Source organism: Ranitomeya variabilis, chromosome 1 (assembly GCF_051348905.1).
Source record: "Ranitomeya variabilis isolate aRanVar5 chromosome 1, aRanVar5.hap1, whole genome shotgun sequence".
NCBI lineage: Eukaryota > Metazoa > Chordata > Amphibia > Anura > Dendrobatidae > Ranitomeya > Ranitomeya variabilis.
Genome location: NC_135232.1, coordinates 77,929,628 through 77,944,966, shown reverse-complemented (window position 1 = coordinate 77,944,966; position 15,339 = coordinate 77,929,628). Strand labels below are relative to the sequence as shown.

Sequence of the window (15,339 nt, the reverse complement as noted above, 5' to 3'; positions counted from 1 at the left end):
TCCGAGCCGCGTAGACTTTTAGACTGTAGCCCATAGGCAGCTCGAACATGATATTTCTCCAGCGGACTTTCTCCGAGACTGTCGTAAGATAAGTTAGTCTTGATGAATTGGCCCTTCTGTGTTTTCCCCCCTTCTGTCGAGTTTTATACAAGCGATGCATGCTACAATAACTAATATGTCACTTTTCCCATGTTCTGCTTCCAGGTTGTAGATCTCCTCGTGTCAATGTGTCGTTCTGCTTTGGAATCTCCAAGGAAAGTTGTCATATTTGAGCCATATCCTTCAGTGGTAGACCCCAATGATCCTCAGACCCTGGCCTTTAATCCACGAGTATGTATTTTTATTTTTAGTTGTTTGGGGACTAGCACAAAAGCTACTGGGCTAGTCTAGTTCCTTGTCCTGGATGAATGATTTACAGCTGCTAGACAGCTTGAATACATGTGGGGATTCCCTAGCAACCTGGAAACCCCCACATGTACTCAGGCTGGCTAGTAGCTGTAAATACTTGGAGACCACCCGAGCGTGCCTGGGAAAACCCGAGCAACGAGTATACTCGCTCATTACTAGTCCTTATACCACTTCTACCACTGTAGCTCCCCAGTCAATGATGTGCGTCGTCCCCCACATGGCCGTATGAGGCCACAGCGCTGAGAGAACCAAAAGCTGATGTAGGGGTCCAGGAGTGCGCGTGAAGGCACACGACACATGAATATAATATATTTTAGTATTTTTTAATGCCTTTCCCTCTGAGATCTCAGGGCATAATAAACATATTTTCATGGCAGTCAAGACACGTTCATTCAGACGGATTTAATTTGGACCTAAGCGAATCTGGATCTTCTCTGCCCAAGACCGTGTGGGAATGTCCTCCAAACACTGGGAACCCACAAGTGCCCACTCTGGGCATGGTTTTGTTAAACACCTTGGGCTTGATACATCAAAGCTTTCACTCAAGAAATCAAGAGTAAGATCTTTGAAAAGTCACAAAACTTAGGCGCAACTCAAAGTTTTGCCTACATTTGGCATCTTCATGTCAGTTTCTCCCAGCTCTGCTGAAATGGACAAGGGCTCTGCGGTGTGACGCCACAGCTCATCTAATTCATGACGAACTGTGGCGTTCCCTACCCCAGAAATCTCACGCCTGTCACCGGTCTTGGTGAATCGGACCTCTTGCCTTTTATGGTCTAGCTTCCCTATTTGTTGACCACTATGACTATACGACATTCGGTAGGTAATAGGTAATGCCCAAACAGGTTCCAAGAAGGAACCAAAGGTAGTGTACGTTTTCTTTTACTTTGGGTGCGAATGAAAAGGAAAACAATTAGGTCGAATTCTTATAACTGTATTTGTTACCCATAGCAACCAATCAGAGTTCAGCTTTCAGTTTTCAAGAGCAGATTATGAAATGAAAGCTGTGCTGTGATTGGTCGCTATGGAGTTTTTACTATTTCGCAGTTATTATTCCCCCCCCCCTTCCTTTTTTAACATTAAATGGTGGAAAATAAGTCATTGAATAAGTCTTTTTTTTTTTTCTGTAGATTTCAACATTATTGTCTGTAGATTTCCTGACATGTCTTTATTTTCCTAATAGAAAAAGAACTACGACCGAGTAATGAAAGCATTAGACAGTATCACTTCCATCAGAGAGATGACGCAGGTGAGCACATTTATTTTTATATTGTAATGAGGTTTATTTCATCTTATTACATAATAACGTAGATGAGGCACATCTGATAAATATAGCCGGGGTAATGGTTGTCTGGAAGCCGCGTGCGGTCTCCATCGAAATAAATTGAATGATATTATAAGTCAGACGACAGTGAGGATCGTCCGGCGCTACGCTTTACTGACGTGATGAAAGACATGCAAACACAAAGTTATCAGCACAGCATTGCTGAAGTTAAAGTCTCCTCACCTTGGCATGTCAGACATGACATGTCACTCCCGGCAAGGAGAAACGTTACATCTTGGATATCGGTCAGACGCCTCTCACACAGCCAAACCAGATCTCACACTTTGCACTGACGAGGGGCAGTACCCCAAAACACCGTGTCTGCAACTTGAGATTCTGGTTTTGGCTTTTATTCTAAGTCATGTAACAAGGCTCGTTAAAGGGTCGATATTGATTTCTAGGATTGCTACTTTCTATGGGTGGCTCTAGAGTTCTAGTCCTCTTCCTCTCTGAAGAGACAATTTGCATATTTCCCACAAGAACATTACAGCTTTAAGTCTCCTCATCTCGGCATGCTTAACATGTCACTCTTCACAAGGAGAAAGTTACTTCTTGGATATCGGTCAGACGCCTCTCACACAGCCAAACCAGATCTCCACTTTGCACTGATGAGGGGCAGAATTCCGAAACAACGTGTCTACAAACTGAGATTCTGGTTTTGGCTTTTATTCTAAGTCATGTAACAAGGCTCGTTAAGGGGTCGATATTGACTTCTACGATTGCTACTTTCTATAGGTGGCACTAGAGTTCTAGTCCTCTTCCTCTCTGAATCAACAGTTTGCATATTTCCCACAGGAGCATAAGTCTCCTCATCTCGGCATGCTTAACATGTCACTCTCCGCAAGGTGAAACGATACTTCTTGGATCCCGGTCAGACGCCTCTCTCTCAGCCAAACCAGATCTCACACTTTGCACTGATGAGGGGCAGTACCCCCCGAAACACATTGTCTATAAACTGAGAATCTGGTTTTGGCTTTTATTCCAAGTCAGGTGAAAAGGCTCTTTAAGGGGTCGATATTGACTTTTTAGGATCCATACTAGGTGACAGTAGAGTTGTAGCCCTCTTCCTCTGAAGAGACTATTTGCATTGCTGAAGTTGGAATACGAAATACAAATGTCGATGAACGGAAAAAGGCCAGGCCAGCAACCTTACTGTGGAATACCCCAAAAAATCATAAGGAAAAAATGATAAATAAATGAAAAACATATTGGATCATTTAAAAATATCACTTATGAGAAACAAGATACATGGAAATAAAGGGGAGTGGACAAAACCTTACGCGTTTTAGACATAAGCATGCGAGTGATACATCGCTGTAATTAGGGTCCCAGCCCCCACATCATGCTACTGTCAGATTCCCTTTAAATATACATGAACAGTTGCACATCAGTTTTCCATGCTGATGTGACCACCATGAATCCTAATATTTTTTGTGCATCTGTTTTATTGTATTTAGTGCATTGTTATTCTGTACAATTATTTATGGCACTGTTATTGCTCCCGGTATGCTGCTTTTCTATGAGCACCGTATGGCAGTATTTGCTTGTGTGGCATTGCACAGTATAGTATATGATTACTGCATTGGGTGGTAGTAGCCGGACAGTCTATCTTTTTTATTGGAAGTGTTGGGCGAGTCTTGTCCTTATGTGACCCCGGCATATCGTTTTGTAGTACAGTCACTCTCCCACTGCCAGTGAGTCTCATGTCAGTCCTTCATGGGGCTTGACGTTGCATTGATTAACTCATTATGTCCTAAATCTACAGTATATCCCCGGTAATATTGCAATTTTCTTGTTTTAGGCACCTTACTTGGAAATCAAGAAGCAGATGGATAAGCAGGATCCCTTAGCCCATCCATTGCTGCAATGGTTTGTGATGTTAATTCTCAAGCAGTCTATGTCGCTTCCTGACAAATACATTATCTCCCAAATCTAATCTGCTGCCGTGATATTGGGAACTAGGAACCGAATCCTCAGCGGAAGGGACCGAAATGACAAATAACGCAGGAACCAATGCAGAAGGCACCAGAAGGAATCCGTTACCATATGGCGGCAGGACGATAAAATATACCGTCCTGCAGGGCCGGACTGGGACTAAAATTCAGCCCTGGCATTTGAAGTTACACAGGCCCACTTGTCACATGGTGACTGTATAATATCTTTGTACACTTGTAGGCAGGGCCGGTTTTGGCAAAGTGGGGCCCTAGGTAAAGTTTAAAATGGGTCCCCAAATGCTAACATATTGCACATCACACAGAAGCCTTTCTGTTGTATTTACGTGCGCTGAGTTCAGGCCGCTAAACGAGTTTGATCGACAATACTGAAGTTGTTCAACGCTTGTTTCCCGGCCTCTTTCCACCAGCTGAGGAATAATGATGAGACAGAACGATCACTAATAGATCACCATACAGTATCATGTTTTCAGCAGCACATCTACAGTTTACACTGGCAATGTGCTGCTGACAACAAGGCTTTTTGTTCCAGCAAAAACAATCCGAATATGCAGCATTTTACTTGTTTAGTAAAATACACCCCATAGTCCTCCATATATTATAATGTGCTCCATAGTCCTCCATATAGTATAATACACTCCCTATAGTCCTCCATATATTAAAATACACTGCTCAGTCCTCCACATAGTATAATACACTCCTCATAGTCCTCCATATAGCATAATACAATCCTCATAGTGCTCCATATAGTATAATGCACCGCCACAGTCATCCATGTAGTACAATTCACTTCCCATAGTATAATGCACCCCATAGTTCTTCATATAGTATAACGTATTCCCCATAGTCCTCGATACAGTATAATGCAGCCCACATATAGTATAATGCAGCCACCCCAGAGTATAATGCAGCCACCCCAGAGTATAATGCAGCCACCCCAGAGTATAATGCAGCCACCCCAGAGTATGTAACCCCCATAGAATATAATACAGCCCACCTCCCCATAATATATAATGTAGCCCCCCATAGAATATAATGCAGCCCCCCATAGTATATAACGCAGCCTCCCCCATAGAATATAATATACCCCCACAATAGTATATAACACAGCCACATAGTACATAACATGGCCTCCCCCATAGAATATAATATACTCCCCATAGTATATAGCAAAGCCCGCATATTATATAGCACAAACCGCATAGTATACAGCACAGCCTGCATACTATAGCACAGCTCGCGTAGTAGATAACACAGCCCACACAGCAGTATTCAGCACAGACCACACAGTAGTATACAGCACAGACCACACAGTAGTATACAGCACAGCCCACGTAGAAGTATACAGCACAGTCCACACAGTAGTATACAGCACAGCCCACAGAGTAATATATACAGCACAGCCCACAAAGTAATATATACAGCACAGCCCACAAAGTAATATATACAGCACAGCCCACAGAGAACTATATACAGCACAGCCCACAGAGAACTATATACAGCACAGCCCACAGAGAACTATATAAAGCACAGCCCAGAGTACTATATACAGCACAGCCCAGAGTACTATATAAAGCACAGCCCAGAGAGTACTATATACAGCACAGCCCAGAGAGTACTATATACAGCACAGCCCACAGAGTACTATATACAGCACAGCCCACAGAGAACTATATACAGCACAGCCCACAGAGAACTATATACAGCACAGCCCACAGAGAACTATATAAAGCACAGCCCACAGAGAACTATATAAAGCACAGCCCAGAGTACTATATACAGCACAGCCCAGAGTACTATATAAAGCACAGCCCAGAGAGTACTATATACAGCACAGCCCAGAGAGTACTATATACAGCACAGCCCAGAGAGTACTATATACAGCACAGCCCACAGAGTACTATATACAGCACAGCCCACAGAGTACTATATACAGCACAGCCCAGAGTGTACTATATACAGCACAGCCCACAGAGTACTATATACAGCACAGCCCACAGAGTACTATATACAGCACAGCCCACAGAGTACTATACACAGCACAGCCCACAGAGTACTATATACAGCACAGCCCACAGAGTACTATATACAGCACAGCCCACAGAGAACTATATACAGCACACAGCAGTATACAGCACAGAGCACAGCCCACAGAGAACTATATATAGCACAGAGCACACAGTAGTATACAGCACAGAGCACAGCCCACAGAGAGCTATATACAGCCCACAGCAGTATACAGCACAGAGCACAGCCCACAGAGAACTATATACAGCCCACAGCAGTATACAGCACAGAGCACAGCCCACAGAGAACTATATACAGCCCACAGCAGTATACAGCACAGAGCACAGCCCACAGAGAACTATATACAGCCCACAGCAGTATACAGCACAGAGCACAGCCCACAGAGAACTATATACAGCCCACAGTAGTATACAGCACAGAGCACAGCCCACAGAGAACTATATATAGCACAGAGCACACAGTAGTATACAGCACAGAGCACAGCCCACAGAGAGCTATATACAGCCCACAGCAGTATACAGCACAGAGCACAGCCCACAGAGAACTATATACAGCCCACAGTAGTATACAGCACAGAGCACAGCCCACAGAGAGCTATATACAGCCCACAGCAGTATACAGCACAGAGCACAGCCCACAGAGAACTATATACAGCCCACAGCAGTATACAGCACAGAGCACAGCCCACAGAGGACTATATACAGCCCACATCTCTTCTCTTCCTCCCCTCACCTCCTCCGAGAATGGCCCCACAGTCCAGAAAAAAAAACAACTCTCCTCACCTCTCCTCGTGCCCAGCGTTGCTTCCTGGTTCCTGCTCCTGTCTCAGCAGCTGCAGTCTGCCCGGGACACAGCAGGTGCGCGATGATATGACGTCATCGCGCACCCGCAGTGTCAGAGGCAGAGCGGGGAATGATGGGAGAGGAGCGTCTGTAGACGCTCTCTCCTCCATCATTGCATTCAACTGTACCGGCGTCTATACGCCGGTATAGTTGAATGCGACGGCGGGGGCGGCGGATTGAGCGGCCCACCACTGGCACCGGCCCTTCTGGCATTTGCCAGAAGTGCCCTATGGCCAGTCCGGCCCTGCCGTCCTGTAAATGCACAGAAGGGATTTCTGAAAGAAGATACTGGAAAATAAGTCCCGGGGCTCGTACAGCTGATATGTGGAAATCAAATTAACGGAATTATCCATTGTTAGCAAATGAAGAGTCCTCAGTGTAGAATAAAAATCCAGCACTGTTCTGTAGGATGTCTCTGTGGTTTTACGGGTCGCTGCTTGCAGTCATTGAATGAGAACCTTTATGCATTCGGAATATATTTTGATCCTGTTCATATGATATACATATATACAGGTGTATGGCTTGTTACAGTTGCAGTATTATTTTTTCATAACTCATACCACAGTTTTGGTCTGAATTCTATCCTTCAAAAGATCAGATCAGATTTTTAACTCTCCACATCTGAGAAAAACGGATCCCACTTTGATTAGAGTGTTATTAGCATTAATCGGACTGTTTTTCTCGGATGGAGAACATGCGGTTGTCTGCACTTGCCCTTACAATAAATTATACAAGTGACCGAGCAACACAAGACCGGGACAGATTTCTATATTCTGAAAGTAAGCAATGGATGTTCCAATTTACTGATTGCAAGCTGAGATCTTGATACAGATAAAAAAAAATCAGAAAAGTGACCCATTTTTCCTCCAGTGATTAAGCTTTGAAGGTGTAATCCCAACGACATATATTTCCTATATGTAGTATAGGGGGTCCGACCAATCAGAAGCTTCACTATCATGAGTGCAATGGTCCTGTGTCTCCCATGTGAATGAAGTGGCAATGTGCATGGATCACCACCCCCTCCATTCACTGTCTATACTCTTATGTACCACCCCTCCAAAAGACAGATGAAGGTGAATGGAGTGGTGGTCCTACATGATCCATTCACATAGGGGACACAAAAACCCCATTCTCTGAATCAGGAGAAGTTCAAGTGGTCAAACTCCCCTCAATCATGCATTTCTAAATGTTGTTCTTGGGACACTCCTTTTAATTTTAAAGTCACCATCCAAAATACATATATCTTTAGGATTATACGAAGATAAGGTACAGTCCCAAAAGTAAACATAAACTTGGGCCCCTATCCTAATGAGGACCATTAGATTTCAGCACATCAGACCTGTTACACAGCTTTCCTAGGCTCTTAAATGGTAAATTCATGCATAAAAGATCCCCTATTACAAGTCCAAGCCATGCCTACATGGCATTAATATTAATCTAATGCTAGGTGCAGACTGCATTTGTGCCCACTGTCGGACGCATATGCTCAGAAGGTGTGCACCTGACCAGGCTGTGGAGTCAGTAAGTCACACCTACGACTCCACAACTTCGACTCCACGACTCTGATCCATGACTACCGACATCACTACTCTATGACTCCCAACTCCGACTCCGCAGCACTGCCTCACTACTGAGCATGTACATAAAGTGCAGCACTGGCTCACTAATGAGCATGAACATAAAGTGCGCACTGCCTCACTACTGTGCATGTACATAAAATGCAGCACTGCCTCACTACTGAGCATGTACATAAAGTGCAGCACTGGCTCACTAATGAGGATGTACATAAAGTGCAGCACTGCCTCACTACTGAGCATGTCCATAAAGTGCAGCACTGCCTTACTACTGAGCATGTACATAAAGTGCAGCCCTGGCTCACTACTGAGCATGTACATAAAGTGCAGCACTGCCTCACTACTGAGCATGTACGTACATAAAGTGCAGCACTGTCTCACTACTGAGCATGTACATAAAGTGCAGCACTGGCTCACTAGTGAGCATGAACATAAAGTGCAGCACTGCCTCACTACTGAGCATGTACATAAAATGCAGCACTGCCTCACTACTGAGCATGTACATAAAGTGCAGCACTGGCTCACTAATGAGGATGTACATAAAGTGCAGCACTGCCTCACTACTGAGCATGTCCATAAAGAACAGCACTGGCTCACTACTGAGGATGTACAAATAAAGCAGCACTGGCTCACTACTGAGCATGAACATAAAGTGCAGCACTGGTCACTACAGAGCATGTATATAAAGTGCAGCCCTGCCTCACTACTGAGCATGTACATATAGTGCAGCACTGGTCACTAATGAGCATGTACATAAAGTGCAGCACAGATTCATCTCAACTAAAAGCTGAGATCCTTAGATTAGAAACCAAACAGACATTTATAAGACATTTTATAACTTTCCCCAAATCTTTTGAAAACATTTACAGCACATCCTGCACTGAACTACTGAACCCAATTAATTATATACTTTAGGAGTCGGAGTCGGTCTATTTTATGCCGACTCCGGCTCCACCAAAATGGACACCGACTCCACGACTCCGACTCCACAGCCCTGCGCCTGATAGTGGCCACAATCACAATGGATACCTAGTCATCCATCCACCCAATGATAAAAATAATGGATACCGCATTGTATATGTTTCTTTGCAGTGTTTTTCTATATAGGAAGCACAGAAACCAGATGGAGGCCAAACTAACAACCTTTTGGCCTCTGTTTAGTGAATGGGAGTCTATGACAACGTTACAGTTATACCAGGAGCGGATGCAAACAGAAGAGGACTAATCAATAACAGTATATGGACCCTTTAGAGTCCAGTACCTCATCATAATGCACAATTCCACATGCTGAGTAGGTGGTAGTGGTCCCTCTTACCTTTTGGGCTCCTATGTGGCTGTACAGGTTGCAGCATTGATACATCCTCCCTGAGTTACATTATGTTACAGCTCCCAATGTATATGTGCTTTTAATTTAATATATATAAATATGGCAAATTGACTTGCTTTTTCTTTATCACTGTTGTCAAGATCCATTTTTGGATTTGTAGCAGCACTGGATCCACTATGTTTTAAATGTAGCTTTTTTCCTTTCAGGCCAGCAGGGGTTAATGTCAGTTTCCCCTGCTGGCAGCCTGCTGCAACTGCAGAGTTGCTAGGTCAGCTGATGTGGGTGGTGACCACTCCCACCATGCTTTAAATGGTCGCCTGATGCATCAACTGACTGTTGGTGATAGACTTTCTCTATGGAGACCAGCCTTGTAGTTGCAGCACTCTGATGTCAGCTACTTCTGGAGTTTGGAGTCCTGTTTCTGTGTCATCTGCGGTGTGGAGCTTAGCAGTGGAGTCTGGAAGCTAAGTGTTGTGTTTTTACCTTGTCTATCTCGTGTTTGTCACCACCCCCTGTGTTGTACTGGAGCACCCCCACGTAAGGGCAATGGGGTACTCGGTATCGGGTCCTTCAGTTCTCGATGGGGATGTCACGGTGGCCCGACCCGGTCCGTGGCCCTTTTGAGGGACGTCCAATAAAAGGGAAAGTTTGTATAAAGGGATAATGTTCGTGACACCACCTGTGGTATTCGGTCAGGGTGACCGACGCTGCTTAGGGGTCCGCTGGGGATGATGTGATGGCAGCTAGATGGTATACCTTCCCACAGGTGAAGTGTATCCCCAGGGCTTCCCAGAGTGTAGATGGTGGATGATGTAAGGTGCAGTGAATAACGAGGACACAAGGTTGCAGTCTCTTTACCTTTACTGAAGGCTTCAGCATCCACAGTCCAGGGCACCAGAACACAGGGTAGGCAGAGTCCGGCCGGTCTGAAGGCAATTCCAGAGTCCCCTTATCCAGGTGGAAATCAGTAGCCTTCCTCTAGCTCCTGTGTGTTGTAGTACCTCCCTGCTGAGCTTCTCGGTAAGGTCCTCACAACTATTGTAGATGGAATGTCTCTTTCTCTCTGTCCCCCAGATGGTACCCCAGCCCCCACAAGTTGCCACCATGCCTCCTGGGTATATGATCGGGCAGCCAATGTGGAATTAACTGTGCTGCCGGTCTCTGAAGCAAGGCTTGAAGAAGATTGCTCCCTCAGTGTTCCGGCTACCGGATTCTGCGCCTCAGAAGGAGGCAGCCTTTTGCAGGGCAGAACCCCCTCTGGATTCCTCTCCTTGTGCTATGACTTCGTTTCTCACCCGCTACAATAAAATTCTCTTTCGTGTCCTTCCTTAGGATGCTGCCGCACGTGGGGCAGGCACAGCTCCGTGGCCCTCTGTCTAGGCCTCTGACAGGATCCCACCCCTGTCAGGGACCTCTCTGTCTGCAGCTCTGTGATGTTCCTCCTTCCCCTCTGTCTGCCTGACAGGAACTGACTCGGTGAAGCCCAGTCAGCTTCTGACTCACAGGATGCTGCCTGCATGAAGCCCAGTCAGCTTCTAACTAACTTTCTATCCAATCCACCAGTTTTACCTAATTGTGAGGAGTTCCCTAATAGATAGGAGCATAGCTCCCCCTGGTGGACTGGAGTGTGAAGTGTGGTGTATGGTTTGTGATACCTGGCAAAGAGATCTTCTTTATTGTCTTCAGACGTAATATCACTCCTCCAGGTGGAAGAATAATATTACTGCAACGACCAGGACTCTGGGGCGCTGCAGTACCATCTGCAGTGGTGAGGCTAGCTCCCTTGCCAGCCAGTGCACTAGTCAGGGGAGTGCAAGTTGACAGCGAGTGACGAGGTTCGTGATGGTGGCTGGGGGAAGGACCCGCTTAGGGCATTAGGGGAGTGCAGTGACAAGCTCAGGTTGGAGCTTAGGAGGTTTCCCATCCATCATTCCCTATCGTTAGGGCCTTCCTCTCCCCTATACCATCCCATTGTGTGTGTCGTGCTATCCGCTGACCAACCCCCTGGTGGGATCGTGACAGCTGTAGGCTAATGCTTCTCAATCTGGGACCAGAGGCTGCACAGGGTGCAGAGGTAACAATGACCCGTCTCACTTAAGAGGACACCAGTATTATTAGTAACAATTCATAGACATGAGCCCTGATACAGATTTTGCATTAAGGCCGAGAAAATTCGCTTTACTTATTGCTCTCATCACAGTTTTTATGTTTGGAGTCGAGCTGTCGTGTTTGTCACTGTAACTGGGGCTTTTTCCTTCCCGCTTTGTTACCTCACACATTAAGATATCTTCAGTAAAGGCAATAAGAGAAGTGGCTGAAAAAGGATATTTGCAGACTGCCATTCGCTCCACAATTACCACGTAAATCACTAACGCGCACTGAGCTTTAGAAACGAAGTGTCGGAGAACATCTGCTTATTCTTTGCTTATTTTTTTGCAGGGTTATTTCAAGTAATAGGTCTCATATAGTGAAACTGCCAGTAAACAGGGTAAGTGAGCTTTATAATATAAGCAATGAAGTCATATGGCTTGATTATACAGTGCATTGTTTTATGTTTTTAATGCTTTATGCTGTATTTTTGTGTTAATTTTCTTTCTCAGCATGTATTGCATTGTATGACAGTACTTACCGTTCAAGTATTGTACACTATAGATCAGTTTTACAGCCGAATGCACCAAACGTTTCCTAATGACCCTGTAGGTGTCAAGCCAATCTGTCAGTAAAATCAAACCCCTCCTCCTCCTAATCTGCATATATGGGTCTTTTAAAGGTAAATCTATTAACACTTTTATATCTGCTATCGATTTCTGCACGCCCAAGAAATCAGTGTTTTTAGTCATGTGCAAAATAAGTCAGTAAGTGCTCTGGGCATGATGACAGAGCACTTCCCAAGTCTCTGCCTCACCAGGTTGTGTCCCTGCCCAGCATCAGCCACTTTGGCTTGATTGTTAGCCTACTGTCTGATTTCCTTGCTTGGCACCTGACGTCAGGCAGACAGTGAGCTGTCAGTCATCTTAAAGAGGCGGCTAGTGCTAGGTGAGGGAACATCACCTTGGGAAGTGCTCTGTCATGCCAAAAGCACTTAAGATCGTATTTGCATATGACTTAAAATACTAATTACTCAGGAATGCAGCAATAGATAGAAGATTTAAAGGTGTTGATGAATTTAGAATTTATCTCTCAAGACCTGCACGCCCATATTGTATGTCCAGTTTGGAGAAAGTTCATCTTATTCCCTTTAATACTTTTTTTTTTAATACTATTTTCCTGTGTCTCAGTGGGATTGCTCTTATGTCCTTGCTGGCCTAGTTAGCTAAATGGGGAACTGTGTATTGGTAATTCAAAAACATTTTTACATGTTTGCAGTGCTCAGTTGAAGGGCAGTACTTATCCCTGGTGTCCCAGTGGCCCCTTGGTCAGCTCTACTGACAGGAATTGACATTTATGATTACAATGAATATAGATTTGTGCTATAATTTGAGCTACCTTTGGTTGCAATTCATAATAAATTTGTTCTGATGGCTACCCCAGCCCTCCTGGAGAAAGGGGAGTGAAAAGTCACACATTTTATTTCAATTATAGTGATTGCTAAAATTCATGACAATGAGATTAAACTTCATTCATACATGTGGGTCCTGGCTGTGTTATATACAGTCATGGCTAGTGTTGAGCATTCCGATACTGCAAATATCGGGTATCGGCCGATATTCGCTGTATCGGAATTCCGATACCGAGTTCCGATATTTTTGTGATATCGGAAATCGGAATCGGAAGTTCCCAGTGTGTGGTTCCCAGGGTCTGGAGGAGAGGAAACTCTCCTTCAGGCCCTGGGATCCATATTCATGTAAAAAATAAAGAATAAAAATAAAAAATATGGATATACTCACCCCTCCGGCGGACCCTGGACCTTAGCGGTGTAACCAGCAGCCTCCGCTCCTAAGAATACAGCGAGTGTAGGACCTGCGATGACGTCGCGGCTTGTGATTGGTCGCGTGAGCGGTCAGATGAGCGGTCACGCGACCAATCACAAGCCGCGACGTCATCGAAGGTCCTTCACTCTGCATTCTTAGGAACGGAGGCAGACGCTTGCAGCGGTGACAGCGAGGGGCCGTCCGAGGGTGAGTATATCCATATTTTTTATTTTTATTCTTTATTTTTTACATGAATATGGATCCCAGGGCCTGAAGGAGAGTTTCCTCTCCTTCAGACCCTGGGAACCATCCAGGATACCTTCCGATATTTGTGTCCCATTGACTTGTATGGGTATCGGTATCGGCGAGATCCGACATTTTTTGGATATCGGCCGATCCAATCCTATACCGATACTTTTGAATATCGGAAGGTATCGCTCAACATTAGTCATGGCCGAAAGTGCTGACACCCTTGAAATTGTTCCAGAAAATGAAGTATTTCTCCCTTAATATTATTGCAGTTACACATTGTTAGGGCTAGCGGAACGCACCAAATGAATATATAGATTTTATTATGATAGATGCGTTCGCAGCCCAGGGTCCACCGTGCAGGAGAACCTAGCAAATAGCGGAACTAAATGACGGTGTTAGCTAACTCTGTTACTTCACAGAGCAGCCGTGAACTCAAAGCACTGCGCCCTGTTAGACTCCACAGAGGCACAGGCTAACTGTCTAAACAAGAGCAGTCAGTGGTCATGCATGCACACGAAACTCCTCGCCGGAGGTGCCAGCATTCTAGGGGCTTATTTCAGCCGGGTCCCTGAACAAACTCATACAAGACCACACTGGCGCAAAGTACATAAATAAAGAGCAATACTAGCACATGGCCGTGCCGCCATGCGAGCCTTAAATAGTTGCAGCACGTACAGGACCTTCCTGGAAGGACCGATGAGAGGCTGCCACAGAGCGTGAGCACCTACAGGACCTTAGCTGCAGTGTCTGATCATGTGACCCCCGATCTCCACTGAGAGATCTTACTCTGGGCATGCTCAGAACGAGAAAAGCAGGACTTAGTCCCAGAAGCGTCTGCTCACCACTGCCCAGCACTGACTTCAATGGCAGAAGCAGGAAACGCAGCAGTAACTCTCTGTACAGAGTCAGACTGAGCGAGACGCTGAGACTGACGTCTCCGCTGAGCAGGCTCCACTGCGGCAGGAGAAGAATGGGAGACCACAGCGGAGATGGCCCGAGATTCCCCCTGTGCAGAGACGGGAACTCGACCCCTAACACACATATTTTTGTTATACACATTGGAATAACACACACATAAATAAATAAAAAAATTGGAAATCATTTTTCACAAAAAAAAAAATTGGGCCTCACAAAATTGTTGGCACCTTTCCAAAATTGTGGGTAAACAACTTTGTTTGAAGCATGTGATGCTCATTCAAACTCACCTGTGGTAAGTAACAGGTGTTGGCTTTATGAAAATCACACCTGAAATCCGATAAATAGGGGAGAAGTTGACTCAATCTTTGCATTGTGTGTCTGTGTGTTCCATACTAAGCATGGGGAATGAAAAGAGGAGAATAGAGCTACCTGAGGACTTGAGAATAGTGATGAGCGAATATACTCGTTACTTGAAATTTACCGAGCACGCTTGAGTGTCCTCCGAGTATTTTTTAGCGCTCGGAAATTTAGTTTTTCTTGCCGCAGCTGAATGATTTACATCTGTTAGACAGTGTAAGTACATGTGGGGGTTGCCTGGTTGCTAGGGAATCCCCTCATGTACTTATGCTGGCTAACAGATGTAAATCATTCAGCTGCGGCGAAGAAAACTAAATCTCCGAGAAATAAAAAATACTCGGAGCTCACCTGAGAGTGCTTGGGAAATCTCGAGTAACGAGTATATTCGCTCATCACTACTTGAGAACCTAAATTGTGAAAAATATCAACAATCTCAAGGTTACAAG

The 15,339-nt window shown here is 45.0% G+C and overlaps 1 protein-coding gene across 1 annotated transcript in view; it reads left to right on the top strand.

Moving 5' to 3' along the window:
• PARP8 (poly(ADP-ribose) polymerase family member 8) overlaps window positions 1–15,339 on the top strand; it is a 377,448-nt gene that overhangs the window by 323,486 nt on the left and 38,623 nt on the right. The window contains exons 16-19 of the mRNA XM_077285314.1: window positions 205–330; window positions 1,592–1,657; window positions 3,534–3,601; window positions 11,895–11,943. Of these exons, the coding sequence (XP_077141429.1) occupies window positions 205–330; window positions 1,592–1,657; window positions 3,534–3,601; window positions 11,895–11,943 (309 nt within the window). The remainder of the gene's footprint in view (window positions 1–204; window positions 331–1,591; window positions 1,658–3,533; window positions 3,602–11,894; window positions 11,944–15,339) is intronic.